General features: G+C 55.4%; 1 protein-coding gene across 9 annotated transcripts in view; it reads left to right on the top strand.

The window, feature by feature from the left end:
• Positions 1-7,420, top strand: part of KIAA0232 (KIAA0232 ortholog) — an 87,379-nt gene extending 79,959 nt beyond the window's left edge. For 7 of the 9 annotated variants that reach the window (XM_045881523.3, XM_045881520.3, XM_054509008.2 and 4 more), the window contains 2 exons: positions 2,726-2,823; positions 4,934-7,420. In XM_045881523.3, the coding sequence (XP_045737479.1) occupies positions 2,726-2,823; positions 4,934-5,113 (278 nt within the window). In that variant the 3' untranslated portion in view covers positions 5,114-7,420. The remainder of the gene's footprint in view (positions 1-2,725; positions 2,824-4,933) is intronic. The other 2 variants (XM_045881525.3, XM_045881524.3) reach the window with 2 other exon arrangements.
• The last annotated feature ends 4,699 nt before the right edge of the window (positions 7,421-12,119 follow it).

Below are 12,119 nucleotides of genomic sequence, written 5' to 3'. Positions count from 1 at the left end.
ATTGTGAAGTGGCAAATAGAGAAACTCTCAGTGGGTAGATAATGGCAACCAGGCTTTGGAGTGACCTTCAACTCACAACTGTGCATTAAATCCCTGCAGTTGCCTTGTGATGGTGACGTGACGAGCCTCACTCTCTCAGCCTGTGGGGGTGGGGACGTGCAGTCTCAGGAGCAGGTTGGCCAGGAAAACGAGTAGCCTCTTGCCTTCTCAGCAGGAGTGACTGGAGCCCCTTGTCTCCACCGCTGAAACTCCCAGTGTGGCTGGTGGTTAATAACAAGAGTCAGGGACTGACCTGGAAGCTTTTGGCCTCCCTGGGAAGGAGGGGGGCTGTCCCTTTTTACAGTGAGGCAGGAGATGGAGGCTCGGAGTGAGGCGGCTTGTCCATGCACCCTGCAGCGGGGCGGGGGAGGGGGGCGGGGGGGGGCATCTGGCCTGGAAGCCCCGGCCCTGCACTCTGCCACCTGCTGGCCTTGCTCTGCCTTCATAGACCCGTGCCTGCCTTGTGCCAGGCCCTGGGAACACTCCAGGTGAGCTGATGTCCTGGCACAAGCGGAGGGAGTGAGGACGCCAGTCCTGTGCCAGTGGGGCTACCTGCAGTGGGAGGTGCCAGGCAGCAGCCCTGGCTGGTGCGGGAGCAGGATGCATTTGCTGTGCCCCAGTGTGCCCGACTAAGGGGAACGGTACGAGAGTGCGGTGGGGACAAGGTCCGCCGGAAGCCAGCAGCCAGAGCACGAGGGCCTTGCATGCTCCATGCCACGACGGGTCTGCCCTCAGTGGCGGTCTCCAAGCTCACGCACTGGATTCTGAACATTTGGAAGGCTCATTGTAAGTGTGTGGGTGTTATTTTAGTTCTATGGAGAAAGCCCTGCAGGGAAAGTGTATAGATAACAGTTAAGGGCTCGGGAGACAAAACGGAGCTGGAGTCCAGGGCCTCTGTTGCCAGCTGGTAGACCTGGGGCAGTGACCAGACCTTCTGTGTCTCCATTGTCTGTATTTGTAAAAAGAGGCCAAAGATAATACTTCCCTGAGGGGGTACTTGTGCCGAGTAACTTGCATAACACAGGCCTAGTACATGGGAGCTGTACATGGGAGCTGTCCGTGGGCGGGTCACGAAGAACGTGGTCTGCAGTCAGCACTCCCTTTTCCTAATGCCTGTGGTGTCCCGAACTTCTGTATGTACAGAATGCCGAAAGCAAGGCCGGAAAGTGCAGTAGTCCGGAGGAGGGCTGGGTCCGGCTCCACCCCTAGTCCAGGAGATCGTCACTTCCCCGACGGTAGCTAGCTGGCGGGGTGCGCGGAGCCCGTGAGAGCTTGATCAGGCGAGCCGAGGCGAGGATGGCCGCCCCGAGGCGGTGAGCACGCCGGGGACTTGGTTAGCAGCCAGCGTGCCAGCGCTGTTCTTGCGGCTGGCCGCACGTCATCTCTTTAAACTTGCACGGGGACCCCATGAGGGCAGGTGGTGACCTGTTTTAGAGATGAGGGAGCTGGGCTCAAAGAGGGTCGGTCTTCTGCCGAGTTACATCACAGATGAGTGTCAACCAGGGATCCACTCATGTCTGTGTAGTCCCAGAGCCCGGGTTATTTTCATGAACCTGAGCTGGTAACTTCGAGGTCCTGAGGCAGGCAGAGAGGGCTAAAGATCCTGGAGAACATGATGTGGCCAGCACCTGATGGTGGGAGGGCACAGCGGTCACTGAGCGTCGGTCCTGTCCTCTCCGGTGTCACGCACGGGTAGCATGTCATCTCATTGAACACCTCGTGGTAACTGGACCGCAGGCAACAGGAAACAGATGCTCCGTTGGGGCATTACAGGACTTGGACACAGTGATTCAAAGCCAGGGTCCACGTCGGGCCTACCGGCCGTCTCCTCTCTCACTGCTGTGTCTGCAGCTGCGTGGGGGGCTGGTCTGGATTAAGACTGGTGGGGGTCAGCCGTGGCTGCGCATCAGAACACCTGGGAGCTTTTCAGACCAGTTCAGTCAGGATCTCAGGTGGGGGCCTGGGCTCGCAGACTTGGCTTCAGTGAAGCTCCCAGGGCTGAGAACCTTTGCACTAAATGATTTATTTGATTCCTTCTAATTCCAGCTTCCAGTTCCATCCCCTTCTGTGGGCCACTACTCAAACCACTAGCCTCCTTTCTCTTCCCTGTTCTGCAGATACAGGAAAGATGTACTTTAGTGCGGTGTTGACTTGGGAGGGAACAAATGAGGTGGTTACCCTGTTTTGTCTTCCCCACTGCACTTCCCCTGTCTGCAGTCCCTCTGTGTAGTTGTTAGATGAACACACACACGGTGCATCGTCTGTCTCCCTCCGTACGCTCTTGAGAGCTTGGGCCTGTGTTCCGAGGGCTTACCCCACTACAGGTGTGAATATGTGTTTGTTGAATGAATGTCTCGTGCTGGGATCACAGGCATGTCTGGGTTATGCCAGCCTATTTTTTAACCAACTGAGCCACCCAGGCGCCCATGCCAGCCTATTTTTTAAAAACTCAATGAACAGTGTATTAGAATTTTTAAATTGGCGTAGCATTTTGCTCGTGCATACTGGCTTGGCTGGTGGTGCCCATGTCTGCTTTTAGTGAGTACTTAAATTCTCCAGAGGGTTGGTACACCTGACTGGTCTGACTTCAGCAAAAAAGGAAACAAAAATGTCTGTTTCATAACCGTGTCTTAATGAAATTTCCCCCCCTTTCCCTCTTTTCCCTTCTCCATTCAAAATGATTAAGAATGTTATACAAATGCCAAGGGAGAGAATGGTATAGAAGAGTGTCCAGATGGTAAAGACATACCCAGTAACGAAGAGCGTCTGTTAGATTTTAATAGGGTAAGTGGACTGTCCTCCTCCTTACTAACTTACTAACGGCCACACCCCCTTGCCACTCAGTCTGGAGCCTGGGAGCCCTGGGAGCTCCCCTCACCCGCCTTCCCAGGTCAACCAGCTCCATGGCCCTCAGCCCCTGCCTGCATCGCCTCCCACCCCATCCGCTGACTACCAAGGCTTCCCACGCCCCTGCCCTCACTCCCCCCCTCCCCCGTCCTTCCCAGTGCTGCCACAGGGAATCTCTGCATACCAGTTGGACCTTGTCACTCCCTCAGAAGCCCTTGGGTGGGCACCACCAGGGAGCCCTCCGGGTGCTCTCTGCGGACAGACCCCACCATCCTGTGCCCTCACCACGCCCAGTGTGGCACTCTGGTCTCAGCCTTGGCCCCAGGCTGCTTTCGGTTTCTGTACCACCGCCTCCCCACCAGGCCATTGAGCTCCCATTAGGCAGGCAGGCCGCTGAATCGTAGGAATGTCTCTCTTCTCTTTGTTAGCTCAGGTCCTCTGAGGACTTTTCCCCCAAAGCACCCTAGGGTGTTGGCACCTACGGTCCTGTCTTTCCCACCCCGGTGAATGGTACCCTGCAGCATACCCCACTGCCGCAGCCACGCCTGGGAGCCGCTCTCTGGCCCCTGGCCGCCCCGCCTGTCAGCCGTCGCCCTCCTCCCTCCTCCCGTCTCCCGCACCCTGTCCAGGCTGAGCACCCGCTCGCCAGTCCTCACAACCCCTGACGGGCGCCGTCACTGTCCCATCCTGCACAGACTCGGGACCGCCTGTCTGAGGCCGTGCAGCCACAGTGCTAAGTGCAGACCTGAGCCATGAGCCTCAGCTGGGACTCGGCGACTCCTGCTCTTAACCATAGTGGCCTTCCGTCACTGCACCTTGCCCAGAAAGGCCCTGTGGGCTCTGCTGTCACGTGCCTCCGGCCCCACATCCTCTCTTCTCCCCTCCGTCCTTGTGGCTGTCTTCTGCTTCTGCCTCAGGGGTCCCAACCAGGGATGGTGCTGCCATTTGGAAATGGGGGGTGTTGGTACTATGACTGGGGGGTGCTGGGTACTCTGAGGATGGGGGTGTTCCTAGTTTCTGTGATGGGGGTGTTGCAGGTTCCTGTGACTAGGGGGGCGGGGTGCTGCTAGTTACTGTGACTGGGGGGTGCTGGTTACTGTTGGGTGGGGGTTTTGCTAGTTACTGTGACTGGGGGCGTGCTGGTTACTCTGGGGGGTGGGGACATTGCTCCTTATTGTGACTCGGGGAGGTGGGGGGATGTCGCTGGTTACTATAATTGGCCAGTGGGGGTGGCATGTTTCTGGTCACTGTGAGGGAAGGGGGCTTTGCTAATCACTTCAGGGGTAGGGGGAGCATTACTAGTTGCTATGGAGGGGGGAGAGTGGTGTTGCTAATTACTCTGACTGGGTTTGGGGAGCATTGGTAGTTACTGTGACTAGGGAGGGGCTGCCATTTGCATTCAGTGTCCTGGGGGACAGAGATGCTGACCATCTGGTGTGTGGGGGACAATCCCACACAGTAAAGAGTTTTTAGAACTCCAGTTCTGAAGCCCGGCCCCCAGGCTCCCAGGCAAGCTCTTGGCTGTACCTTGCACAAGGCTTGCTTCTCAGCCTTCAGGTGAGGACACTTCTCAGAACTCCCTTCCCGGTCACAGATGTCTGGCGTGTGTGTGTCCTGTCTCCGCCACATCACCTGGTTTACACCGCAGCGTGCAGTTGTGTTGGTTGGTCGGCTTGCTGTGGGCTCTCCTGGAAGGCGAGCCCGGGGAGGACACGGCCGTGCCGACCTCCCTGGGGTTCCCGGTGCTCAGCCCAGCCCCCAGCTGTGGCCAGGCCTTAGACACTGGTTTTGTGCAGCCTTCACACGTGCAACGTTTTGTCCCAGGGACTGAACATACAGAATTAGGATTTGGGACCCTTTATGGATCATGGAGGAGAGGTGGTTGGGTTTGCTCTGAAGCAGTGCAACTCTGAATTCATATTCTTTAGCTCTGCCAAGAAAGCCAGCGATTTGCCGTGTGACCTCTGTGTATCAAGAGTGTTTCATGTAGCCCTTTTGGAAAAAAGTCTGGCTTTTGATCTGCTGAAAACTGTTCCTTTCATCCCAGGTGTCTTCTGTTTATGAAGCAAGGTGTGCCGGAGAGAGAGATGCCGGAGCAGAATCCAGTGGCTTCCGCAGAAAGATCTACTCCAGCGCCGGCTCTGGCTCGGAGGGCTCTGGCTCGGAGGGCGGAGGCGAGTGGGCGGACCCTGGCGAAGAAGAGCTCTTTTCTCGAACTCATCTCTAATCCTGCAGAGTAGTACAGATTATTTTTTGAGAGTGATGTGATGGCAAATTACCCTTTTGTGAGGCCTGTTAATCTAAAGCAACAACTTAGGTTTCTTCTTCAATTAACTGATTCAGATCAGCAAATATCTTTCTCTTCTTGCTTATTTTAGAGTTGAGGACAGCTATCCTGTTGAAGATTTTTTGTTTTCCAAGCTGTTGAATTCTTGGCTATTTGAAATAGACTAGATTGTGTTGTCCAATCAAGAATGGGTGTGCATGTGCTTGTCTAGAAGCATCCCTGCTTTCCGCATCTTGACTGCAGTTGCTGTCTGTCCTTCCAGCTGCAGCCCGGTCTCTGTCACCTTAGCTCCGCGGTGTCCGCAGCCACTTCTGCTCTCCAGAGACTTGAGCTTTGGAACCTTTAGGCTTTGTTCTCTCAGAACTGGGATATAAATACCTACCCCTACAATGGATCGGGGCCTTTCTCAAGGCAAGAGGGAAGCATGGGTGACTCATCCACGGTCTTCATTCAGTCAGATCTCATGTACATTTGATGTAGGAACCACAAGGGTGTGCTTTTAGAGACTTAAAAAATACTGTGTTTTCTCTCTTAGGATTCTCCCCCCCCTCGAGTATCATGGAAGACACTGTGGTTTGTGATTTTCTTGCTAACTGGAGGAGCCAAGGCTTTTGGGGTGTGGGCTAGCAGAGGCGGCCGAGTGGGGCAAGAGCGTACCCCCAGCCTGTTCTTACGTTGCGGTTACTTTTACGCCAAAACACCCCTTCAGGGTTACTCATGGTGAGGGTCTTAGTTGCAAATTACGATTTTCTGGTGACCTCCATTGAATCGAAGCCTCCAGAACTCAAAATTATAAACGTTTGACATGCAGTAAAGGCCACCTCGTCACCCCGAAGCAGCCCTGGCTGCAACAGCTAGCTGCTGTCATGGCCGTGATTCGGTCGAGCTTAGATCACATTTTGTGTTGGAGAGAATGTTCTGGGCAAGTTCTGTGTGGTGGGCTGGGGGCGGGCAGAGACGTCCTTTCTCCCAGACCTTTGTGATGGCTTCATGGGACTCGCTTCCCGCTTCCCGTGGGGGCCCAGCCGTCAGTCTGTCTCCTACAAGTCCTGTCCGCTCAGGATGGCCGCCGCCTCGGGTTTTCACGCCAGCGGGCAGCAGGTGGAGCTGCGAGGAGCGGTGTTTGTGAAACCAAATTGTTTTCCTATTTTTAAAAACAAACAAAAAAACAAAACCTAATGTGTAAAATCAGTTGAGCGTGTCTGTAACACCAGGAATGGCAGAGAAGTCTGACGTGGACGAGACAGCTTCACCACGAATCGTGGCAGGTAGTACATACCATGTCCAGTTCACTAGCTGGAGGCTGGAGTGGCTGAGAAAGCCCTGGTTTGCTTCGAGCCCCAGGTGTGGTTGCCTGTCTCGTAACTGAGAACACAGACAACTCCAAGGCTGGGGAGTCACCGCAGGTTGTGTGTGTCCTCCCTGTGAGAAACCTGGTGGACGGTCGGCTTGGATCTCACCACATGTCAGGGTTTGTTCTTACACAGCACATCTTAAGACACTTTAAAGTGTGTGTGTGTGTGCGTGTGCGTGTGCGGGTGTATGTGTGTGTGTGCAAGGTTTATGTTGCTGTTATTTATTTACAGACTTTATAAGGTTTTATGTATTTTTCTTTCTTCCGGAGCTTCCTAAAAAGTGATTAGCATCTGCACTGAAATATAATTTAACAGCAAAGGCAAAAAAGAATTGGAAGTTGTAAATTCCTAAAATCACTACAGTAACGATCCTTCTAGAAATCGTTGCTTATGTAGCAGAGACCAAATAAATATATTTCAGATACAACCTTTAGCTCAGTTGATTTTGGACAGCTGCTTTTTATCAAGACAGGGCTCCAGGTGGCAGAGGCACCGACTTCCTCCTGCACTGGCAGGAAGACGGTGCACCTTCCACGGGGGAAAGGGGATGGATTATAAATGGGCAAGGGGATTAACAGATTATGTATTTATTTGTTTTCATAGCTAAGTGGCTGAAGCCCGGAGGCTTTCAGCAACAGAGTTGAAAGTGTGGTTTTTAGTTTTGTGAATGGATGATCACAAAGAAAAAGCATTTTTTAAAAAGTTGGCAAAACGCTGAAACGCCCTGTGGTATGAAGCGCATTGCGTATCCGTAGCACTGAAGTATCCATTTTCCATTCCTGGGCTGAGATTTTTTTCCCCGTGGTTGTATTGTTCTGATTTCACGTACACCAGAGTAACTGATTTTTTGTTTTCTTGTGGAGTTAACACCAAATAAAAATTTCGAAAAACAGTTGGTTGTCTTTGTTTATCATAGCAAAGAATCTTTTGTAACGAGCCCCAGCCTTGTCTTAATGACCTGCGTCAGGAGAAGATAGAAAGTGCCCAGGTCACATCATTCCAGATGAAGGGGATTTAGCTCTTACAGGCATTGCTCAAGATGCTGGCATTCTGCTTTGCTGGAAAAGGAGGACGGGCCCTGCTGATAAACGAGTCGCTCCCCTCCCCAACCCCAGCTCCTACCTGAATCCTGCAAAGAACACAGCATTTTTGTCTGTAGGTATAGACAAAACTTCCATCTTTTTGTCATGGAAAAAAAAATTTATTAACAGGATCAGTGTTCATTGTAGAAAAAGAAATCCATGTGTTTTTAAAATATAAGGGAAAACTGGGGTGCCTGGGTGGCTCAGTCGTGGAGCGTCTGCCTTCGGCTCAGGTCATGGTCCCAGGGTCCTGGGATCGAGCCCCGCATCGGGCTCCCTGCTCGGCGGGAAGCCTGCTTCTCCCTCTCCCATTCCCCCTGCTTGTGTTCCCTCTCTCGCTGTCTCTCTCTCTGTCAAATAAAATCTTAAAAAAAAATATATATATATATATATATAAGGGAAACTCCTCTGCGCTGCCGCGGCCGCCGGAGCTGACCTGCTCCCGTTTGTGCCCAGCGCCTTCTAGGCGTCTAGCTGAGCGTCTGTATGCCTAGAGCGCGCGCTGTGGCGGGGCCGTGCTCTCCCTGCTCTTCGGGACCTCAGAACACGGCCTCCCGCAGACGTCTCCTCGTGACTATAGGCATGCCTCAGTGTTTTGTTTGTTTGTTTTGCCTCTGTTGGAAGCGGACTTCCTTTCTCTCCCCATCTGTAAGCTGATCCTCAGCTTGGGTTATGTCAGGCAACTATCTCCAGTTAGCATTTGTCTTTCACCTGGGGCTGAGGACAAGTGGATTCTATAGAGAAGCATTTCAGTGTTGTTTTTATCCTTTTTTTTTTTTAATGGTTTCTGGGATGTGTGTGCATGTTTTTAAATGCTTTCTTCACCTTGAAAGAGTATAAAGATATACTTCCGTGTTTTTCTAGAACCCATATACTTCATGTAGAGTAGATTTTTCTTTCTTTTTTTTTTAAGTAAGCTTTTTGCCCAGTGTGGGGCTCGAACTCATGGCCCTGAGATCAAGAGTCACATGCTCCTCCGACTGAGCCAGCCAGGCGCCCCTGTCGAGTTGGTCTTTGAAACACGTAAATTATATACAAGGAGTGAGGCTTAAGGCTTCAGCCTCCCTTTTCCCGGCTAGTTGGCCAGCTGCCCCAACTTGGTGTGTGATCACGGCTGACTGCCTGCGTGTGGCCCGAGTCTTCCTGGGCACAGCGGCAGTGCCCGGTTGGACGGGGAGCTCCCCTCCCGGAACTGCCTGAGGCAGGACTGGAGGGTGTTCGTGCAGCAAGGTGGCCCCTTGTTCGGGGTCGATAGGTCGTCCGTGTAAGCGGAGATCGTAACAGGACCTCCTGTAGGGTAGGTTTGTAAAGATGAAACAGCACAGCCAGAACACAGAGTCGGGGAGACGCGGTCCCGTCCTGGGGGTGTCCTGGGGGTGCGGCCCGGAAAGAAGCAAAGCCGGAAGTGCAAAGGAGAAGCTGCTTGCACCCCAGTCGGTAACTCTCAGAAGAAAATCACGTCCGCAGGCTGCCCCTTCCTTCCCTCTTCTCCCCCCGCACGGTGGGGGGTGGCAAAGGTGGGGGGGCGAGCAGAGCCTCAGGGTCAGGCCCTGCAGAGGCCAGTGCGGCTAGGTGCTGACCGTGGCCGTGTGGCTGCCCTGGCCTGCTCTCTCCCTGACAGGAGGTCACACTGTCCCCCGTCAGACAGGAACCCAGCTGCCCTGGGCGGCTCCAGCTCCGGGTGGTGTCTGGGCCAGGGGGCAGTGGCTGGGGCCACGGCACAACCGGGTGTCCCCTCAGAGCCGAGTCTGGGGTAAGGGGCCAGGCACGTGGCCTGCTGCAGCTCAGTCAGACGCTGGGCCTGCCACTTGGTGTCACAGTCCAGGGGACCTCTCGGGGCCTGTCTGGGGAGGTGCGAGAGGCCCCTTCTTTTGGCCTGCCACCCAGCAGGCCCTGGCCTCCCCCGAACAACCCAGCCTGCAGTCACAGATGGGGACGACCGCCCTCAGCTTCCAGATGAGGGGGGTTGGGTGAGCTGGTCCTCGGCCGTCCCCCAGCCCTGTGACCCTGGGTGTGCATTTCAGGCAAGGCTGGTGACAGGCAGGTCAGGCTTCCTCCTCACCGGCCCGAGGACAAGCTCCAGAGCGTGCCTCGCCCTCCCCTCTGGCTTCTCTCCCCCCACACATGCTTCTCTCTGTCCCCACACACCCCTGCATCCTGAGCCAGTCCTGGAGGCCAGCTCCGGCCCCCGAGGGGCTCCTGCTCTGACCCTGCTGCTCCCTCAGCCAGAGTACATTGACCGCGCGCCCACCATCCAGGGTCCTTCGCAGCCATCCGGGCTTGTCCATTGCCCCAGCTTGTGCCAAAGGCCCCAGGCCGAGTCCGCTACTGGCTCCTCACTCTCGGGTCTGGGGCCCACCTTCCCACCACTGTGGCTTCTACTCTGTCCTTCAGGCCCCCGGGCAGAGCCCCCACAGGAACTCGGGCCGCTGTGGGCCTGACCTGCTGGGAGAGGTTGTTGGCCCAGCCGGGGGGCGGCTTCGGGCACATTCTCCCTTTGCTGAAGAGAAAGCAGCATCGAAGGAGCCCCAGCCTGAGTGCCCTAAACCCCAGGCTCGAGCGACCTCAGGGCTCCCAGGGGTCACTGAGGACCTTGAGCAAGTCCTGCCCCCTTCTGGGCTTGACTCTGGCCCTTCTCACAGACCTGGGGCCCCAATTCCTGCTCGTCACAGATGTCAAACATGCTCACGGCCGCCTCCCACAAACCGCAAGCTGCAAGCCAGTGATAACGGACAGCCCAGCCCCGTGGCTCCCCAGCTAGGCCGCCTCACTCCAGCCCAGTGATCACAGACCTGGGAACTGCTCAGAGACATTAGGGACCCCCAGCTGACAGAACTCAGCGGTGGCAGACCTGGCCCTGAGCCCCGCGCTGCCCTGTGCTCATGCTGTCCCCTCCCCCACACCTGCACCTGTCTCGATGACCACCCTTGGGAGCTTGCATTTGCCTGGCAGCTCCCCCACCACATAAGGCCCTAACCAGGGTGCTGGGTGAGCCTCTTTCCATGCAGTTGGGGGGCCCTGGGCTCCCCCTCCCCGCCTCTTTCACCCCCTACCTGTGCTTCCCCTTCCTGAGTGGGGGAGGAAGTGAGAGACCTGGACCTCTGGGTGACTTCCTCATGCTGAACCTGGGCCCCCCACTCGCACATGCTTCCCCCAGACTTAATGCCGTCACATGTGACGCTGTTACCTGGACGAGGCTGGCAAGCAGTGGAGCCTCATTGCCTACTGATCTGTGCCTTGAGCTTACTGAGTCCTCACAGTGGAAATGGCGACTGCAGGTTGGGGTCTTTTGGGGGCTGGGGTGTCTTGTTCATGTTGGCATGAAGCTGCTAATTAGGAGGAAAGGAGGTCTCTGGGCCTTGGTCATAAGCGGGGTTTGGAAACATTCATTCATTCAACAGATCGGTATCAAGATCCTACTATGTGCTAGGCCCTAACCCTGATGCTGGTAATAAATTATTGTTTTTCTAAATCAGTAAACCTCCCGCAGCCCTGGTTCTCTGGGAAGAAAGCTCTCATCACATCCTCTTCCATCTCTCCAGCCCACCTGAGCCACGGCCATTCTTGAGGGGTCTGAAGGGAAGCGTGAGGATGCCTCCAAGTCCAGGCAGCTCTTTACATCTGGAGACTTCCTTATCTTAACCCCCAAGTTTCCCTGCCTGGCGGCCGCTCAACCCCAACCAACTCACACACCACAGGAAGACCGCACGCTGGGGGGGGGGGGGGTGGGCAGGGTGAAGTGGGTGAGGCCCTGCTCTGCCCTGACCAGCTGAGCAGCCTTGCCAAGGTCAAGGGCATCTCTGGGCAGGGCACGGGGAGGAGGGAGGTACGACCATTGATTCCACACACTCAGGGGGCGTGGCCCTTCCTGCAGGACGAATAACACATTTCATCCCAGAGAGACTGCCGAGCCTCCGTCTCCACCCATCACTGCAGATGGGCTGCTGACAACAACGTGGTTTCCTCCGGGGCAGTGTCTGGCTTTCCGGCCTGGCTACAGATCCCAGAAAGCTGGGCAAGCCGCTGCCTGGGCACAGCCTCCCTGGGCCTGGAAAACCGGATGGAGTGTGCAGTGGGGAGCCTCCACTTACCAGCCCGATGGAGGGAGGCCACGTGGCGCAGCTGGAGGAGCCCAGGGCTGGGTCCAGACTGCTTGGCTCTTCCGCCACGTGGCCTTCTGCAAGCCATTCACCCTCTTGAGCCTCAGTTTCCCCCTCTGTACAACTGGCAAAGTGAGACCGACCGCCAGGCTGAGCAGGAATAATGTACCTGCACGTATAGGGTGGTGGATAGGTGCTAATTCCCTCCGTAGTGGCCGCCCAAGTCAACTGGTCAGACCATCCCAGAATCTCTGGTTAGTTTGTCGGAGTCTGACCGGCAGCGTCCAGGTGGGTATGGCGGGGGTGGGCACCGTCATTTGGGAAGAGATGGAAATAGGGAGGTGGCGGGGGTCAGTTTGTAAGAGGCCTTGAATGGCTCTTGGGAAAGGCTCATCCTGGAGGTAGCAGG

This window comes from Mirounga angustirostris, unplaced genomic scaffold (assembly GCF_029215605.1).
Source record: "Mirounga angustirostris isolate CCGP_5_RB_7025 unplaced genomic scaffold, mMirAng1.0.hap1 SCAF_2, whole genome shotgun sequence".
NCBI classification, from domain to species: domain Eukaryota; kingdom Metazoa; phylum Chordata; class Mammalia; order Carnivora; family Phocidae; genus Mirounga; species Mirounga angustirostris.
This window is presented reverse-complemented; position numbering and strand designations above follow the sequence as displayed.